The sequence below is a fragment of the Mucor velutinosus genome (assembly GCF_035048745.1).
Source record: "Mucor velutinosus strain NIH1002 chromosome Unknown tig00001540, whole genome shotgun sequence".
In the NCBI taxonomy this organism is placed as follows: Eukaryota; Fungi; Mucoromycota; class Mucoromycetes; order Mucorales; family Mucoraceae; genus Mucor; species Mucor velutinosus.
In genome coordinates this window covers 642,584-661,357 of record NW_027041893.1, presented here as the reverse complement: position 1 = coordinate 661,357, position 18,774 = coordinate 642,584, and the positions used below count along the sequence as shown (strand labels likewise).

General features: G+C 42.7%; 7 protein-coding genes across 7 annotated transcripts; 5 read left to right on the top strand and 2 right to left on the bottom strand.

Moving 5' to 3' along the window:
- Positions 1 to 163: 163 nt before the first annotated feature.
- On the top strand, positions 164 to 5,117 carry NHP6_1 (Non-histone chromosomal protein 6; the record flags this gene model as incomplete). Its single annotated transcript, XM_064823620.1, has 6 exons — positions 164 to 866; positions 938 to 1,248; positions 1,302 to 3,729; positions 3,801 to 4,640; positions 4,696 to 4,846; positions 4,913 to 5,117. The coding sequence occupies 6 exons, from the start codon at positions 164 to 166 to the stop codon at positions 5,115 to 5,117; spliced, it is 4,638 nt and encodes a 1,545-aa protein (XP_064688445.1).
- A 648-nt stretch (positions 5,118 to 5,765) lies between these two features.
- On the top strand, positions 5,766 to 8,336 carry ATC70_004314 (uncharacterized protein; the record flags this gene model as incomplete). The annotated part of the gene is made up of 7 exons (XM_064823619.1): positions 5,766 to 5,892; positions 5,970 to 6,383; positions 6,450 to 6,646; positions 6,702 to 6,899; positions 6,955 to 6,988; positions 7,048 to 7,857; positions 7,915 to 8,336. The coding sequence occupies 7 exons, from the start codon at positions 5,766 to 5,768 to the stop codon at positions 8,334 to 8,336; spliced, it is 2,202 nt and encodes a 733-aa protein (XP_064688444.1).
- A 246-nt stretch (positions 8,337 to 8,582) lies between these two features.
- On the bottom strand, positions 8,583 to 9,951 carry ATC70_004313 (uncharacterized protein; the record flags this gene model as incomplete). Its single annotated transcript, XM_064823618.1, has 4 exons — positions 8,583 to 9,489; positions 9,549 to 9,585; positions 9,645 to 9,680; positions 9,747 to 9,951. The coding sequence occupies 4 exons, from the start codon at positions 9,949 to 9,951 to the stop codon at positions 8,583 to 8,585; spliced, it is 1,185 nt and encodes a 394-aa protein (XP_064688443.1).
- Positions 9,952 to 10,930: 979 nt separating this feature from the next.
- ATC70_004312 (uncharacterized protein) lies at positions 10,931 to 11,636 on the top strand (the record flags this gene model as incomplete). The annotated part of the gene is made up of 3 exons (XM_064823617.1): positions 10,931 to 11,036; positions 11,099 to 11,360; positions 11,414 to 11,636. The coding sequence occupies 3 exons, from the start codon at positions 10,931 to 10,933 to the stop codon at positions 11,634 to 11,636; spliced, it is 591 nt and encodes a 196-aa protein (XP_064688442.1).
- Positions 11,637 to 12,100: 464 nt separating this feature from the next.
- ATC70_004311 (uncharacterized protein) lies at positions 12,101 to 13,002 on the top strand (the record flags this gene model as incomplete). The annotated part of the gene is made up of 2 exons (XM_064823616.1): positions 12,101 to 12,415; positions 12,475 to 13,002. The coding sequence occupies 2 exons, from the start codon at positions 12,101 to 12,103 to the stop codon at positions 13,000 to 13,002; spliced, it is 843 nt and encodes a 280-aa protein (XP_064688441.1).
- Positions 13,003 to 13,636: 634 nt separating this feature from the next.
- On the top strand, positions 13,637 to 15,248 carry ATC70_004310 (uncharacterized protein; the record flags this gene model as incomplete). The annotated part of the gene is made up of 5 exons (XM_064823615.1): positions 13,637 to 13,649; positions 13,736 to 13,945; positions 14,008 to 14,189; positions 14,245 to 14,445; positions 14,508 to 15,248. 5 exons carry the CDS (start codon positions 13,637 to 13,639, stop codon positions 15,246 to 15,248), a joined length of 1,347 nt encoding a protein of 448 aa, XP_064688440.1.
- A 2,420-nt stretch (positions 15,249 to 17,668) lies between these two features.
- Positions 17,669 to 18,439, bottom strand: CHS2_2 (Chitin synthase, class 2; the record flags this gene model as incomplete). The annotated part of the gene is made up of 1 exon (XM_064823614.1): positions 17,669 to 18,439. The coding sequence occupies one exon, from the start codon at positions 18,437 to 18,439 to the stop codon at positions 17,669 to 17,671; it is 771 nt and encodes a 256-aa protein (XP_064688439.1).
- Between the last annotated feature and the right edge of the window lie 335 nt (positions 18,440 to 18,774).

The window sequence follows — 18,774 nt, the reverse complement described above, 5'->3', positions numbered from 1 at the left end:
TGAATCTGACTTGTAAAAAAAAAAAGAAAAAAAAGAAAAAAAAAAAAAAAAAAAAAAAAAAACTCACCATGGATGAAAACAAAGTATAGATATATCAAGATGCCAAGTAAGACTTTTTTCCTCTTCTTCTTCTTTTTACTCAATCAATCAAAGAAAGGGAAACATGTCGGATACAAACACGTTTCCGCCTTCTCCTGTAGCTGCTGCCGGCATAGATCCACAACAGCAGCAAGAAGCCATAGTAGATGAATCACATCAATTGCATCAAGAGCTCAACACAGCATTAAAATCAGAGCAAGGAGGTGCTCCCGTACACGTCTTTTATCCAGATATGCCAGCCGAGCAAAAGAAGGAAGCATTGATGAAGAACGCACCCGAGTTCCCTACCATGGTTGAGTCATTAGAGCACATTAGTGAGCCATTAGCCACTGACATTGGATCGACTGCCAACGACAAAATAGCCGAGACATTATCCAAACCTGTCAATAGCAGCAACAACAAACAAACATCCAAAACACCAGGCGCCTATGTCGAGCAACCTGTCCCTATCCAGGGAGGTATTCCCGATTGGTATAACGTGGGTTGGACAAGCTTCTCTAACCTACCTAATCCTGGAGATGAAAAAGCCATGCAAGTATTTGCAAAGACACATTCTCCCGAGGAAATCAAGCGTATCTTTGAGGATCGCTCTCGATCTTCCAACGGTGACTATGCCTCAGATCTAGTAGCCCAACTCGTTAGTGAAAAGTACTATGGCGAATGGTATCACAACTGCGGCGTTGTCTTTGTCGCCATCTTCTTTACTTGGTTGCTGATCAAGATACGCCTAGGTTTAATGTCCTGTCTAATTGTAGGCGCTTTTTTTGGTAAATGCCATTGTGTTGTATGTGTAACATGCAGTAATGAAATTAACCTTATTCCGCGTGTGTGTTTATAGCCACTTACTATCGTACCTCAATTAAACGCACCAGACGCAATGCCCGTGATGATATGCAACGTCAAGTCAGCATCAACCGCTTGGAAACAGATGAGGAGACTGTCGGCTGGATGAACCACTTTTTGGATCGTTTTTGGCTTATTTTTGAGCCTGCCTTGTCTGCTCAGATCATTGGCCAAGTGGACGCCATTCTGGCTGAGAACACGCCTTCCTTCTTGGATTCCATTCGCATGAGTTCATTCACCTTGGGCACGAAGGCTCCCAGCGTCGATGGCATCAGAGTGTATCCTGGTACTGCTCCTGATGTGGTTGTAAGTAGCAATACTGAAGCAAAGTAAAAAAGAAACTCACCGTGTTCCTGTAGTGCATGGACTGGAAGCTGTCCTTTATCCCCAACGACGTCCTTGATTTGACCGCTCGTGAAGCACAGCAAAAGGTCAACCCCAAGATTGTATTGACTATTCGTGTTGGTAAGGGTATGATTGGTGCTGGTATGCCCGTGTTGCTTGAAGATATCGCCTTTAGCGGTCATTTGAGAATCAAGCTCAAGTTGTTTAATGAAATGCCTCATGTCAAGTCGGTGGAGCTGTCCTTTTTGGAGAAACCTCACTTTGATTACGTGCTCAAGCCTGTGGGTGGGGATACGCTTGGTTTCGATATCAACAACATTCCTGGTTTAGAGACATTCATCAAGGATCAAGTGCACTCCAACCTGGGCCCCATGATGTACGCACCCAACGTGTTCACCTTGGACGTCGCTGCCATGATGGAAGGTGCCAATGATTTGGAGGCAGCCAACGGCGTGCTTGCTGTTACTATTTACTCTGCTAATAACCTCAAGCCCAACGATTTATTTGGTAGTCTGGATCCTTACTGCTCCTTCCGTGTGGGCAATGTGCACAACCCTGAACTTGCTCGTACCTCTGCTATAGAAAACACCTCGCATCCCAAGTGGAACGAAACTCATTTCGTGCTCTTGAACAACCTCAACGACATTCTCTGCTTTCAAATCATGGACCGTAATTCTGGTCGAAGCGATGCTGAGATTGGTGTGGCCAATTTGGATTTGAAGGATGTCCAGGAAAATGATGGTGCTATCGAAGGCTTGAACTTGGTGGTGCTTCGTAGTGGTAAGCCAGTGGGTGAAGTCAAGGCGGATGTGCGCTATTTCCCAGTGTCCAAAGCTGAGAAATTGGAAGATGGCACTGTAATTCCTCCTGCTGAATCCAACAGCGGTGTGGTTCGCTTCTACGTGCAGGATTGCAAGGACATTGGCCAAGTGGTTACGCAAAAGAAGGGCGGTATTCCTTTGGTAGGTGGTCTGCCCATCATCAGCGGTGTCCCTATTGTGGGATCTCATGGCGGTGATGTCAATGCCTATGCTATTGTCAAGGTGAACGGCCAAGAGAAGCTCCGTACAGCTACCTTCAAGCGTAGTGTCAATCCTCGCTGGAACAAGTTCATTGAAGTATTTGTTGCTGACAAGTCCAACCTGAATTTGGATGTTACCATCATGAACAGCGTTGATTTTGGCGATGATACAGTACTGGGTCGTTGGACATCCAGTTTGATGGATATGGAAAACCAGTTAATCAAGGAGAAGAACGATTGGTGGAATTTGAAGGATGGCACTGGCAAGATCCACTTGAACATGACTTGGAAGCCTGTGCCTCTGACCGGCTTCTCTGCTGGTTTGACGCGCGGTAGCTATCGTGAGCCTATTGGTGTTGTTCGTGTCAAGTTGAACAAGGCTACCAACATAAAGAATATAGAGATGCTGACTGGTGGTAAATCAGATCCCTATGTTCGCGTCATGTCTGGTTTGCAATCGCGTGGCCAAACGGAAGCCATCTTGGACAACTTGAACCCTGTCTGGGACGCTGCTGTCTACGTTCCCATTCATGCGCTGCGTGAAGATCTTACATTGGAAGTCATGGATTACAACGATGTTACCAGTGACAAGTTTTTGGGCATGTGTGAACTCTTGATTAAGGACATTGCTGTTGAAAACAAGACAGAGGATGGTCAGACTTACTACGAGGCATTGGCGCCTGTGTCTAGAAATGTAGAGCTCATGAACAAGGAGAGAAAGTCTGGTAGAGGCCAGCTGAACTATGAAGCATCCTTCTTCCCTACATTGGCATTGGCAAAGCAATACACGCAAGAGGAACTGGAGGCCCAGGAAAAGGAAGCCAAGAAGAAGGACTCAGTTGCCAACGGTGATGCTCCTGAAGCCAAACAACAAGAAGCTGCTGTTGCTGCAACTACCTCTGCTGCTGCAGCTGCCACCAGCCCCCCTGAAAAGGACCTCCATGGAGAAGTAATTCCATACACTGAAAACGGCAAAATCAATCTTCTTGCCTATTCTGCTGGTGTCCTGTCTGTCAAGATCCACGATGTTGTCCTGCCTAGCAAGAGCAATGCTGTTGTAGAGATCTTGTTGGACTCTAACGATGCTCAATTCCGTACAGCACCTGTCAAGGGCACAACACTCAGTTTCAATGAATCTGGCGACGCATTTGTCAAGGAAATGGACTTTTCTCGTCTTGTGGTGCGTGTGCGTAATGCTAGAGACGACGTTAAAGATGAAGGTCGTATTGGCTTCTGGACCAGTCGTGTACAAGATATCGTTCAGTCGATTCAAAACCGTCCTGAACCTGCTCAAGGAGAAGAGGAACATGAGGACGTTCAAGAACACAACTTGTTGGATTCTAATGGTGGTCTCATTCGCCTCAGTTTCAAGTTTATTCCTGCTATTCAGTTCCAATTAGACCCTAGCGAAAGTTTAGAAAGTAAGTGTTTTGTTAGTGAATGCGGCGGGTTTTGTTGGGATCCCCTATTGACGTACACTCATGTTATATAGACCAGGGCAACTTGACAGTGACACTTGTGTCTGCCTCAGGTTTAAAGGCTGTTGATAGAAGTGGCACCAGTGATCCTTATTGTGTCTTTAGTATCAACAAGGAAAAGGTGTATAAATCACAAACCTACAAGAAACAACTTGCGCCTGTGTTCAAGAACGAGGGCTTCACTGCTCCTGTGGTGGCTCGTAACAAGGCTGTGTTTGACGTCAAGATTTACGATTGGGATCAAATTGGTTCCAACACCCTCCTGGCAGAAGGCCCTATCCCTATTGCCAATTTAGAGTCATTTGCAATGCAAGAAGAGGATGTACCTCTTCGTGGTGGTAATATCAAGCTTCGCCTCAAGTGGGAGCCTCAATTACTCGCTCGTAAGCGTATGGGTACCTCCTTGTTGAGCTCAACTACACATATTCTCACCAGCGGTACTGGTTTAGCTGGTGATGTGGTTGGTTATGGTGTAGGTGCAGGTGGAAAGGTGCTTACGGGTGGCACTCGCATGGTAGGCGGTGCTATTGGCGGCGGTACCAAAGCGGTTGGTGGTGCCATTGGAGGAGGCATTGGCGCTATTGGCGGTGGTATTGGAGCCATCGGCCGAGGATTTGGCAAGATTGGAGGTCATGGCAAGAAGTCCTCTGGCGAGATTCCTGTGGTTGCTACTCAGGAACTCTCTGACAGTCTAGTTGCTTCACCTGTTGTCTCGCCTGTCACTAGCCAACATCTTGCTGGCATCAATACAACGGCAGAACACCGACCCGACATGGCACATAGAGGGAGTGTCTCTGTCCTGTCATCAAATGGATCCATCAACAGCCCACGATCTGTGTTTGAAGACCGAGAGAGTAAGTAAAACAAAGTGCCCTACCTGTATGTCTATTCATCAACATGTCTATATAGAAAATGTCACCATCAAGGTCAATGTGGTGGAAGCCAGAAGTCTCAAGGGCTGTGGCCGCGACAAGATGAGTGATCCCTATTGTCGTGTTAAGCTTGGCAAAAACGCTATTCACAAGACCAAGCACCTCAAGAAAAATTTGAACCCTGAATGGTACATTGTTATGAAACACGTTGGTGAAGAAAATGCGTCATATCTAACAACTCTTTCTTCCAACAGGAATGAAACATTTACAACAAAAGTATTTGGGACATCTGTCCTTGAATTCATGGTGAGGGATCACAATACCTTGGCTGATGCTGATATTGGAGAGGTTTCATTCAATGTCAGTGAGCATGTTGATGAAGGTAAATCGTTTGACGGCTGGCTTGCTCTGTCACCCAATGGAACAGGTGAGATCCATATTCAGGTGCAAGTCATCTAGAGTGTGTAATAATAGTAGTAATAAAAATTGTAATTCCTGTAACTATTGCCAAGAGAGACATTTGGATGGGATTATCAATGACGAACCTTACCAAAGACCTGTAGATCTCGTTTCTAAACGCAGATCTCTTGAGAAATCAGAGAAAGCTGATGCTAGCGTCTGTATGATATAATAGTAAAAGGTAAAAGGTCTCACAAATCTACAACCAAATTCATCCAGTGAAGGTGTGGGTAACCTTAAACGGAGTAGATTCTCATGTCTCACAAAGAGATTACAGGTTTATTGCTAGTAATTACACTGTAATTAATGAGTGAAATGCTCGAATAAATGCATAGACAAACGGATGAATGCGTCGACAGTGAGAATTGGAGGAGACATTGGACAGAAGGGATGTTCCAAGAGAGAGAGCATGCTGGCAAGCATTTGGCCATGTTTTCGTGACTAGTTTCAAGCCTGCTTGCTTGCAATGGTTCGCTTGAAATGTGTTTATGATGCTCCCTTTCTATTCCTTCTTTTCTTTCTTCTCTCTCCCTCTCTTACTTTTTTTTTTTTGATAAAACTCTTTTTCTCTTCTTTTCAGCATTCTTTTTCCTTGACAGCACACCCTATCCTTCAGATCAATCACATCTCTAGCGTGCTAAAAAGAAAATGTCTTCTCCGAGCAATTCAAATGGAGGTTTATCTCGCTCACTTTCGAGTCATTTGCAAAGACTAAATATTCGTACGCCCGAATCTTCAGTGCCAAGTTCACCTGATATTTCCGAGAAAGACTTAGGTTGGTTTTTTTTTTTTTAAACTTATTACTATGGGATTCCATCATGGCCAGTAATTGACATGTACTTTGCGTTATAGGCCGCAAACTATCGTCTTCAAATCACACCTCTTCAGCTAATTCTTCCAACAACAATCAGAGCGGTGCTGAAACACCCACCAAACCTTCAGGTTCATTTCTCTCCAGAACACTGTCTTCAAAGCGTGACAGATCCAATTCAGTGGGACGTAGTAGACCTTCCTTGCCACCACCACCGTCTACCAATTCATCGCCTCTTTTAAATCGAGCTCAAAGTGAGCGATCCACAGCAACCACGGGCACCACTACCAATTTGCAAATGAAATATTCACCACCAGCATTTCATAGCGATGATAGTGGTGGCAGCACACCTCAGCTATCGCCACTCAAGGATTTGCCCAGCGGCGCTTTTGGGAAGGCTAGGGATAGATCGACATTCAAAGGAGTGATTGATAAGTTTGTTGGCAGTTTTAATGGTAAATACAACTGGGTGATTCCTGGTTAAGCATGCACTCAACAACTCTCTACATACAACATACTAGATTTGATCAATAAGGACAAACAGTCAAATCAAGAACAGGAAAAGGAAATGGAGATTTCAGGTCCTTACAACGCTAAACATGTTACACATGTTGGATTTGATGCTAGTACAGGTGAATTTACTGGTTTGCCTCAAGAATGGCAGACGCTGTTGCAACACAGTGGTATTTCCAAAGTAGAGCAGTACCAGAATCCACAGGTAAACAGTGTGATAGGAGAGTGATACATGTGTTGACTCTGCCTGTTTGTTGTAGGCTGTGTTGGATGCCATTGGTTTCTATCAAGAAAATCGAGATCATGATGAATCCGTGTACCATAAAATGGAAAGAGCCCACGCGTTGAATGAGCAGCAAGAGGATGATTCGCCTAATTTGACGAGTCAGACACCCCCGCAGTACGACGATGATGAATACGATGAGATGGAGCGTCATGCCAAGATGCAAGAATTCAAGGTAAACATGGCTGTACTATATACCACACATGGACTGAACCTTGTCTATTCCTCAGAAGCAAAAATCCCAAGAACGACTGGATGAACAACGTAAGAAAGTGTTTCTATTTATACAGTGGTACAAAGGAATTAAACCTTATATTCTCTAGTGTATCACCAACATCTCCAGCAACAGCAACAGCAATACCAGAAATATCAACAGCGTCTTCAACAGCATCAACAACAACTGCAGCAAGAACGCTTAAATTACGAATCCTCGACATCTCCCAAACTATCCCCTTCATCTCATGCAGCTCGAGATTACGATATCAAGCGCAAATTAAGCGCAAAACAAAGAGACAGACGCGAGGATCAGCATCCACAACCACCTGCTGCTGCTCAGCAATTACCTATACAGCAACAACATAAGCTCAAGCCCCACCAGCCTTCGTTAACAGGATCTCCAGGCACCGTCAAACAACGGGTCAAGGAGAGAAAACACACCATGAAAGATGCTGAAGTGATTGCTAAACTAAGAACGATTTGTACAGAAGCCGACCCTAGTCTTGTCTACAAGAACATGCGAAAGATTGGCCAAGGTGCTTCTGGTGGTGTGTATACTGCTTACTCAGAGGGCAGTGATTTCCCCGTCGCTATCAAGCAAATGAATTTGGAGCAACAGCCCAAGAAGGAGCTGATCATCAATGAAATCCTGGTCATGAAGGAGTCCAAGCAAAAGAATATTGTCAACTTTATTGATTCCTATCTGTGGCGAGGTGATTTATGGGTCATTATGGAATACATGGAGGGCGGCAGTTTGACAGATGTGGTGACAAACAACATGATGATGGAAGGTCAAATTGCTGCTGTGTGTCATGAAGTCTTGGAGGGCCTTCAACACTTGCACTCTAAGGGTGTAATTCATCGTGATATCAAGAGTGATAACATTCTATTGAGTCTGTACGGTGATATCAAATTGAGTAAGTTTGGATTGGAATTTTGCTAGTAAAATAGCCCCTAACCTCGATGGATGATAGCTGATTTCGGTTTTTGTGCTCAATTGAACGAAATGCAATCCAAACGTACTACCATGGTAGGCACACCTTACTGGATGGCACCTGAAGTCGTCACTCGCAAGGAGTATGGACCCAAGGTGGATATCTGGTCATTGGGTATCATGGCCATTGAGATGGTGGAAGGTGAGCCACCTTATTTGAACGAAAACCCCCTCAGAGCGCTCTACCTGATTGCAAACAACGGTACACCAAAACTGCAGAATCCAGAAGCACTTTCGCCCATTTTTAGAGACTTTTTGGCAAAATGCTTGGAGGTGGAAGTGGATCGTAGACCATCTGCTTCAGAAATGTTGAAGCATCCGTTCCTGAGATGTGCAGATCCATTGCCTTCACTCGCACCTCTCATCAGAGCTGCTCGTGATGCTGTCAGAAGAGAAGAGTAGTTTCTTCCCTAATGCCTCCCCCCCCCTCCTTCCCCTTCTCATCTTGCCCTCCCTCTTTGTCCATCCTCATCGCATTACACTTTATATGTTTTATTCTTGTATGTTAATATTGCCCTAGTTTTTTTTTATAGCTTTTTTTTTTTTTTTTTTTTTTTTTTACTTTTTCTTTTTTTTTCTTCTTCTTCTTTCATCACGATATATCTATAAAAACATTGAGATGATTGTATAAATGATGTGTGTCCATTTTTAGCCAAAAATCATCTTTTTCATTGAAGATCGATTTTTACTATGATTGGTCTTGCTTGACAAGGATCTTTGCTGAGCGGGTGGTTGTGGGCTACTAGGTGTATGGGTAGTGATGCTTTCTGAATGAATGGAAAAGCGGTCGGAATCATGAGGAAAATCCACTTCTGCAGTCGAGATGTTGGACTCCATCTTGTCATCATTCAGAGCAGCAAGCGGCGTGGGTTCATTTTGAGTAATGTACTCCTTGGGTCTGTGATGAACCAGTTGAGGTGATTCAATCTGTCGGTTAGATACAGTTGCTTGTCCTGGCGCTAAATGACGACGGATTTGCTCTCTGTCCATGATACTATTTGAGCGTTCAGAAGGCTGCAATGATGGCGTGGGTGACATGATGGGGCGTCTGATACTATGATTCATGTCTGAATTAGCTGTAGTGGTGGTCATTACTGATGTTGCAGAGGGTTGGTGATATAAGCCGCCTGCTGCGATTGCTGTTGCTGCTGCTGTAGCAGTGCTGCTTGCATTGCTGTCTAGTTCCTCGTTCATCAGGTTGGGATCCACGACGTTGGTAGAAGCCATAATGGAGGGCGACGTGATTGTATTGCCGTTAAGGTGCATGGATGACACATCTGTGTTGGAATAAGCAGGCATGCTTACGTTATCATGGATCTCTTCTGGCTGTTGATAATAGTAGTCTTGCTCTTGTTCTTGCTGTTGTTGGACCAGGCTTTGACGATGCATGTGTTCTTGATGCATGGCCCAGTTTCTTTGCTTGCGTTTAGCTTCTTCAAACATGCTAAACCAGTTGCTGGGAACACTTGTTCTTAAATAACGAGACCACAAATGAATAGGAGGGTTGCCACATTCATCAAATGCATTGTAGATGTCGAAATCTCCAGGTAATTGTCTTTAGAATGGACTCAGTCTGGTGCCACAATAGAAATCTAATAAATGTAATGTATTTACCTTGCTTCTGACCATCTCAGAGGCTCTACTTCAGACCCTAATGGAATGTGTAAGTGTGAAAATCATGGCGTTCATTCACTCTTTCGCTCATCTTACGCAGAATTGAAAAGCAACACATATCATCATTCCATCCTATCCCAATGTGTCAGTGGCTTCACATGTCAACCTTGGATCAACCAAGAAAAAAAAAAAACTCACCCTCAAACATGGCCAAACTGACTTGCTTGATCTTGATGATATAAAGTGCACCTTGCTGTAACTTGTCATGGTGAATATTGACAAAAGGTGCATCATTACTAAGTGGTGGGATCACACTGGCTCGATTGGATAGCGATGGTGAGGAAGAAGGTGTCCAGCGAGCCAGCTTTTTCAATGTAGTATTACGGTGTTTATTATCGACCATTTTGTTCTATGCGTACAAGTGATAAAGGAGAACAACAACAACAATGACGACAAGCAAAAGAATATATAGATTGGGTTACTATAGTTATTAATTTTAGCACTCATGGTGTTGTCCAACAGTTTGGTGTTACACTTAATTCTGGTGTGTATACATTACATGTACGCCGATGTTGACCAAAGCTAACACGTTATAGAAATGAATGATGGCATCATGATAGCCTCTCGTTGAGTCTTGTAGGACAGTTGAAAAGTGTCCACGATCTCCATCGAAATGGCACTCGAGCTACCTTGAATTTTGATCCATGCAAATCATACACACATGAAATGTGGCGCCAGATTGCTATATGTAGTAATTGACCTCAATATTATGTCCATTTGGCAGGCTTTCTAGACTTGTATTTGGTGCGTGGTCTCCCTGATTTTCATTTGTGATTTACAAACGACTCCTGGTGGAATAGTTTTGGTGACTGGACAGTCTAATGTCGACTTTGATTAGGCAACCATCCTTGGATCATGAACCACTAAACCATGGTACGTTTGAATGAGGCACAACACACTTGCTTTGCTACTGTAGCTTTCTTTCCGGCGCTCTTGAGGGCAGATGTCGTTTCTCTAGAATGATGCTTTTAGCAAATTGACCATGGCCCGGATGCAATGAATGATGAGATGTGTGTTGGATAATACTGCTGAATGCTCAAAGGAAATCAGTGTGAATCTACTAGAAAGCAGAGTTTTTTGATGATCCAAGATGTACAATGTCTATTGTTGATATGTGTACCAACCATAGGCTCAAACGGCAGAAGAGGTTATAGAGAAAAGACATATCTAGCAACTGCAGGTATCTCCACACACACACTTTAAATAGCAACTGGGTCCTAAGCTACGGGGCTAGTATTTTCTTTCTACAGCCATCAACCTACGATTTATTTCATTCCTCTTTATACTCCACTTCTTACACTAGTTTCAGCCATCAAGCAAACATGCTTCTCACTGGATTCACATCAAAGCATGCACTCACTTTTAAGCCTCTCATGTCAAGAGCATTCTCCATCTCTGCCGCTTTAAACAAAAGTATTCCCTTGTCGTGTAAGTTGAGTATAGCCTACCTAATGATTCTCCTCAGCTAACCTGGCTTGTCAACCACATAGCAAATGCCTACTTGCATTCTCACGACACCGGCAACAAGGACCGTTTTGCCATTTCATACTTGTCCGATAAAGACGTTCCCAATCCTGAAGCATTGAAGCCAGAGCTGATTGTAGGATGGACTCCCGAACAAGATAGAGTGGATCCAAAAACATTCATTGAAAACGCTAAATTCGTGGACTTTTTGACTACCGTTTTAAGAGAAAATGTGCACAAAGTGGAAGACAAAAACCTGAAAGCAATGGCAGATTGGCAAAAAGAAGGGTAAGTGAGCAAATTGGTAATGTGGATAATGGTTATTTATGCAAATCTGGTAGTTGGTTACATATCGGTGATGAACGTAACCCACCCGCATGGGGTAGGATCAATTTCCCGGAAGACATCATTGGAAGCGTAGAGCTTGACAATGGAAAGATTAAGGAAGGATCGTATCAGCCTATGCCAGCTCATAGAATCATCACCAACAATGGTTTGTTTCAACTATCAGAGCCCTTGACGAAATGTGTTGTGGAAGCGGCTAGAAAAACTGCAGCATCTTGAAGACCGGGACAAAAAAATAAAACACATACTTTTGCTTACATGCTCATGATTTGGGAGTGATTGGAAAAGAGAATGTGGGATGGTAAGGTAGAGACCATAGATCGTCTCGCTGTGCATTGGCCTGTGCAATGATGAAATGTCAAAGACTATCGCATGTAAACATGTCGACGCATGTCATGTTGCAATGCTGCATTCCACTAGACTTTTGTAGTATTTATTTCAGTTTAATATCTTTCAATGCCATCAGGCTTCATGTGCTGATATCTGGCATGTACGTTGATCAGCTCTCTTCATGTCAACGATCACATCATGTATAGATCCACCTGGCAAAACATAGTCCAGGTATGTGACTCTATAAAACGAATCTTGTTGATGGTGGGGTGGTCGTTTAATTTGAACAAAAAAAGAGCTTGACAAGGGCATATTTTTTTTTTTTCTTTTCCACTATATACAGCTTTTTCGACATGCAATCAACAAGATTGTTCGCACCAGCAACTGGTCTCTTTAGAGGTCTCGCTAGAAATCACACCCAAACCTCAGCCATCAGCATTAGCGGCCAACGTTATTTCTCTAATACATTCCATGCCAAAAATGAAGACTCAACAAAGACCCCTGAAGCTGTTGAGGCAGCCGGCGAAGAATCAGTTCAAGAAGAGGAAGAGGCTGAGCCTGTCAAGCTCTCAAGAAGAAGACGTAGATTCCATGAATGGGCTAACGGAAATGGATCTAAATACAGTCGACCTGCCAAGGGCACCACCAACTATCTAGGCACTTCAAATGTAAATTACACACAGAGAAATGAACCCAATGTGTCAAAAAACTAACAGCTTTGTATTAGCCCTTCCCCAACAATCCTCTATTCCAACCAAGAACACCTCTTTCCGATGCCCGTCGTCAAGAGATCTACGATGCTTTTATTTCTGATCCAGAGCAATGGTCTGTTCGTAAACTCGCCACTCAATTTGGCATCTCTTTGAAGCGAGTCGAGGCCATTTTAACATTGAAGGCTCAAGAAAAGGAGATGGAGATGAATGGTGTTGCTTTACAAAAGAAATTCAACAAGGGCATGGAACAACTGATGGGTGTAGATCAAGCTTTAGATACATTGAAGGAGCCTTTGATCGATATTTTCCCTGCTGTTGGTAAACCCAAATTCAAGACATTAAAGGAAGATGCCTCTTTCACTCCCAAGGACGCAGCTGATGTGCTTGGCCGTATTCCCTTCAAGGATCTCGAAAGACGTGTCATTGCATCTGAGCAAGCTGAATTCACCTTACCCACACCATCTGCACCTTTAGATTCATCCGTCGTCAACAACAAAACTACAAAACGCAGCAAATTTGTTATTGTAGATACTAGCTCTTAGAAAACAACAGTATTTGTATATTTAAAATAAAATTTTACGTTCTTTCATTTGACATGTGTGTTGTGGGATGGATTCTGATATGTTTATAAAGCAATGAGTATATTACATACCATTCGCTTCAATCAGCATTTGAATATCAACATGTGCTCTATCGTCAAACGCAACATGCACTCAGACGGCAGCCTTTTTGGAATCAATTGTAAAATGCAACACATGCTGGATCTGACCGATGGCAGCAATAGTCTTTTGATTGGGAACTGTCAATCATCAGAAGCTATATTCTGTCCATAGGCAACTGCTAGACATCTGCTCCCAACTATCATGTTAACGACACATATTAGAACACATTACTCGATCATCTACGCCCATCATTAGCTCGCTTGCTTCTGAATCCTGCAGAACACAGAAGCATATCCTCTTGTTCTTCCTGTGACGCATTTCATGACTCTCTTTTCGCCATGAAAGCAACTTTTTTCGCCTTGATTAGTTCATCAAACTTTTTCTTACTACATACAATACGAAATAATGGTAATGAAGTTTACCTACGTACAGCATTTCCCCCCAATATTAACGCCAAATTGTCTAGTCATTGCCTATTGCCACTACTTCAAGTGAGACCAAAGATCTCTTGAAAATGGAGCGCGTCGGTAAGATTCAATCCTCACGCACGCACACACACACACACACATACACACACTTGCAGCATTTGACATGAAACAATCCTTCACATTAGGTGCTCACTCTCATATTCGTGGTTTGGGTCTTGATGATACCCTTGAGCCTCGTGCCACCTCTCAAGGTATGGTTGGTCAACTCAAAGCACGTAAAGCTGCTGGTGTCATTTTGAGAATGATTGAGGCTGGTAAAATTGCTGGTCGTGCCGTCTTGATTGCTGGCCCACCTTCTACTGGTAAAACTGCCATTGCTATGGGTATGGCTCAAGGTAAAAAAAAAGAATGAATTTTAGCTTTGCGTTATCGAGTACCACCTAACACTTGTCTGCAGCTCTTGGTACAGATGTCCCCTTCACCATGTTGGCTGCTTCCGAAATTTTCTCTCTCGAAATGAGTAAAACCGAAGCCTTAACACAAGCCTTCCGTCGTTCAATTGGCGTTAGAATCAAGGAAGAGTCAGAACTTATCGAAGGTGAAGTTGTCGAAATCCAAATTGATAGATCTATGACTGGTGTAAGTAGCGAACGTGGATGTCAAGAGAGTGGCGCCGTTGATATGATGTATGTAGGGCTCTAAAACCGGTAAACTTACACTCAAAACAACCGATATGGAGACAATTTACGATCTTGGAAACAAAATGATCGATTCACTCAACAAGGAAAAGGTGATGGCAGGCGATGTTATTGCTATCGACAAGGCTTCTGGCCGTATTTCCAAGTTGGGTCGTTCATACGCTAGAGCTAGAGATTACGATGCAATGGGTTCAGACGTAAGAAGCGCTATTTTCAAATACTCAGCAGTAGATAGACATCTAATGTTTTGTGTGTGTAGACTAAATTCGTGCAATGTCCCGAAGGAGAGTTACAAAAGAGAAAAGAGGTCGTCCACACAGTGTCACTCCACGAAATCGATGTGATCAACAGCAGAACCCAAGGCTTCTTGGCTCTGTTCTCTGGCGATACTGGCGAAATCAAATCTGAAGTTAGAGATCAAATCAATACCAAAGTTGCAGAATGGCGAGAGGAGGGTAAAGCAGAAATTGTTCCCGGTGTGCTCTTCATTGATGAGGTGCACATGCTCGACATTGAGTGTTTCTCCTTCTTGAACAGAGCTTTAGAAGATGACATGGCTCCTGTTGTAATTATGGCTTCCAATCGTGGTATCACTCATATTCGTGGCACCAAATACAAGTCTCCTCATGGTATTCCTGTTGATTTGCTCGATCGTATGCTCATTATCTCCACCAACCCCTATGAAGAGAAAGAAGTCAAGGAAATCTTGAATATCAGATGTCAAGAGGAGGATGTGGAAATGACAGATGATGCCAAGGATGTGTTGACCCGTATTGGCACTGAAACTTCTCTTCGCTATTCCATTCACCTTATCACAGCTGCTAATTTGGTCGCAAGGAAGAGAAAGGCTCCTGCTGTGGATGTGCAAGATATCAAGAGAGTGTATTCACTTTTCTTGGACGAAAAGAGATCTGTTCAGTACTTGAAGGATTATCAAGATCAATACATGTTCAATGAGCATAATGATACTATGGCTGTTGATACTGCTATGGAGTTGTAAAAAGGAATAAACTAATATATACTTAAAATCAAATGAGTGATGATTGTAAAATTGTCTTGATGATGGTTTATGAAATAGTAATGACATACACTAGGTATCGCATTTGTTACATTCAACTCTATCAGATATGAAAGTGTATTATAGAAGAAAAGTAGCCAAGCTAAACTATGGCATTGTTCGATTCGCGATCTTCTTATTTGAACTTTCAACAGCATTGATTGCCATCCAGTAGTAGTAGATGAGCATGGCACTAACTTTTGCCAGCCAAAATGGATTGAATCTTCGAAGACTTCTTTCTGCTCGAAATAGGAATTCTTGATCAATTTCGACTTGATTGAACTATTTTGCGCAATTTGACTATGAATGTTGTACGAATTATCCCATGCCTCCTTAAGCTTAGCGCCCGTGGTGGTAGGGCGAAGTGGTTAAGCATCCAGCATGCCATCTGGATGATCCCGGTTCAAATCCCAGTGAACGCATTTTGATTAATTATTGACGGTCGCGACTGATGTCCTCGTTTGGTGAATGTTCTCTTAACCAGTATCTCTGTACTAGCCGATCCATCTCGCTACGCTCGATGACGGCGTCGCCCTGCGGGCTCTCACCGAAGACATTTCAAATCAGAAGAGATAGTAAAACTCTGCTATAAAAGTACATTTTAAACAATGACTGTATTAGGCATGAAGCTTGATATAAACGTCAGAACTTTGGAGGTATAAATCAATATTTTTTATGAAGCATTTACGTTATATTATTATAAGACTTCTGGTTTACTACATCCCCCGTCCGAGTCGCATTTTCTGGCGGCAGAACTATGATACCATTCGCGGATGCTGCTCTTGAGATGGCGATACATAGCTGGCCATGCGTAAACACAGGACTTTTATGAGATCTACAGCGATTTTTTTGAGAGGTTATCATTGCAAAAGACACCTATATAGGGAAAAACTCGCAATAAAACCAAATAAAAAAGGGTTCAAGCTAATCGATTGTTCTTTTAAATTCATGATCCCCAATTAATCAGCATCGCAATCATCATTGCCATCAACAGAAAGGCATTTTGGTCAGCCAGCAGCAATGCCGCCGCCAAAATCAATTCAATCTCAGAAAAAAAATTCTGTTAAAGATTGGACAGATATTGTCTTTTTTCGACTTCTTTAATCTATTCTGTGATATTGGACTATATAAACTGTGATGATCACCCTACGCTCCCTAATACACTCTTGGAGTACTTTTCAAGGCGCTTCCAATGATGCCAAGTAAAATAGATGTTTTGACTGAATTTAATGAGCAATTCCAAAAAATCTGAAATAAGGTTTTTGGCCAAAATGTCGAAATTTTGCATATAAAGACCTCATAAACGTAGTTTCAGAGGTTACCTTAGATCGATAGAAATATTTTGACTTAAGATATATCATAGTAAAAGTCTTCATTTTCAAGGTGAAAAATGCGATCATTTGATTTTCGAAGAAAAGCATGAGGTACCCCTCATGCTTTTCGGTCGATTTTTGACCATGTTTTTTTGGTCCCCAAAAAGTTGAGCAAAGGTGTCAGAAAGCAACTGCCAGACGAGAGCAACTGTTTGGTGCTATTTTGACGATCTAAAATGGCCTTAAACGCGAGAAAACGTAGCTCAAATGCACTCAGACTTTGCTGTATTAGGCATACTCTTGATTAAAGAGGGATAGTATCTGTATGACACTTGCTCTTATATAAAGTAGCTACGTGTATATGGATGTAGAACATCATATAAGAATCAGATCCGCAGATAATATGAAGGGTTTTCATGTGTAAGTAAAGGAGAAAAATGAAAGTAGTAGTATTTTGTTAAGATACGCAAAGGCAATCGGTAGTGCGAGCTGCCGATGCGCAGGTTGGTTCTTACCGAAGTGAAACAAAGGTAGAGAGCCACCCGAAGCATAGGCACTTGTATTGGTATAAAATAAACTTTATAGCTCTGATAAGACTTGGTCAATGTTCAACCGCAGGGCTGGTGAAAAGCCGTGAGAGAGGCTTGCAGCTGCCAACTAGTAACTGTTTAAAGCACTGATGCGTCTACTGATAGAAGTAATTGCTGAAATTTGGTTAAAAATGATCATTAGTTACTCTTTCCGTCTGGTCGTTTGTTGAGCGTATAATTTTCGGTTTTGGGAGCATTAATCTCGAAGAAAAAGCTGTTCAAATATAGCTGCTGATAACAATCATTCTGATCAAAGACGATTGTTGACGACCTTAAAATCCTTTCAGGGCGATTTCAGCTCATGTTCATGACACTATCTCTGAACTAGAACTATTTGATGAAAGGTATATCATTTGAAATCAAATTAATATTTATAAGTTTGTAACAATGTAAATTTTATTTCATTTTGACAGCTTTAAAGCCTAATTTTTGAATTGAATATTGTGGATAAATGTTGGATTTACTTGGTATCTTCTGTACCAACAATGATGGTGGAATGGTCACCAGAGCCTTTGCCAGTGTAGCCATCACTAGAACCCTCACCAGTGTAGCCATCGCCAGAGCTTTTACCAATATAGCCATCACTAGAACCTTTGCCGCCGTGAGAGTCCTGTCCGGAATCATCGCCTTTGACTACAACACCTTTAGGTTTAAGGGCAACAGTTCCGTCATCAGTAATGTCGAATTTAGTCTTATCGCCAGTACCCTTAGGTCCGTGGTCATCACTGGATTCACCCTTGACATGAGATCCTTTTCCAGATTGACCTTCACCAGAGTACTTGTCAGAATGGTCACCACCAGAGCCTTTATCAGAGCGACCGTCTCCGGAATCGTTACCGCCCTGAGAGGCCTTCACGGAGCCGTTTTCAGAATCATCGCCTTTAGCAACAGCATCCTCAGATTCAAGAATTTCATCACAGTCATCAACAACAGCTGAGGCAGACATATCATCGTAACCCTCAAGACTATGACCATCACCGGATTTGTCCTTGGAAACGACAACGGATTTGCCATCTCTTCCCTTGCCATAAAATCCTTTTTCAGAGTGATCGTCACCAGAGCTAGATTCCCTGCTTGACTTATCGCCACCATCTTTAGCAGCAGTGACATTTCTGAAGCTACCCTTGCCTTCCGTGTGGCCAAGGTCATTCCCAGTGGGGGCAGCCATGCCGTTGTCGACCAAGACCAACATAGCAGAAGCAGTAAGAGCCAAAATAGAAGTGTATTTCATTTTGTTGTTCAGGAGATTACAAAGATGAGTGGAGGGAATTGATGCAAAATGTATCTTCTTTTATATGATTTTATTGCTTAGCAAATCGACTTGATGGTCTCTTGATTGCCTTACAGTGGATGGTGGGCTACTGCATTGTTGAAGAAAGTACATTCTAGCAGGAAAATTCACTATAAGATGCGAATGTTGATGTTCATCTAGAACAATGTGCTATAATGGCATGGTTTTATTGATGCCAAAAAGTACAAACAAATACTTTGTCCTATCGTCATTACAATTTTGTGGCCACTTGTCGAGACAGCAACTTGTATGAAAGCAGATTGTGATGTAACTTG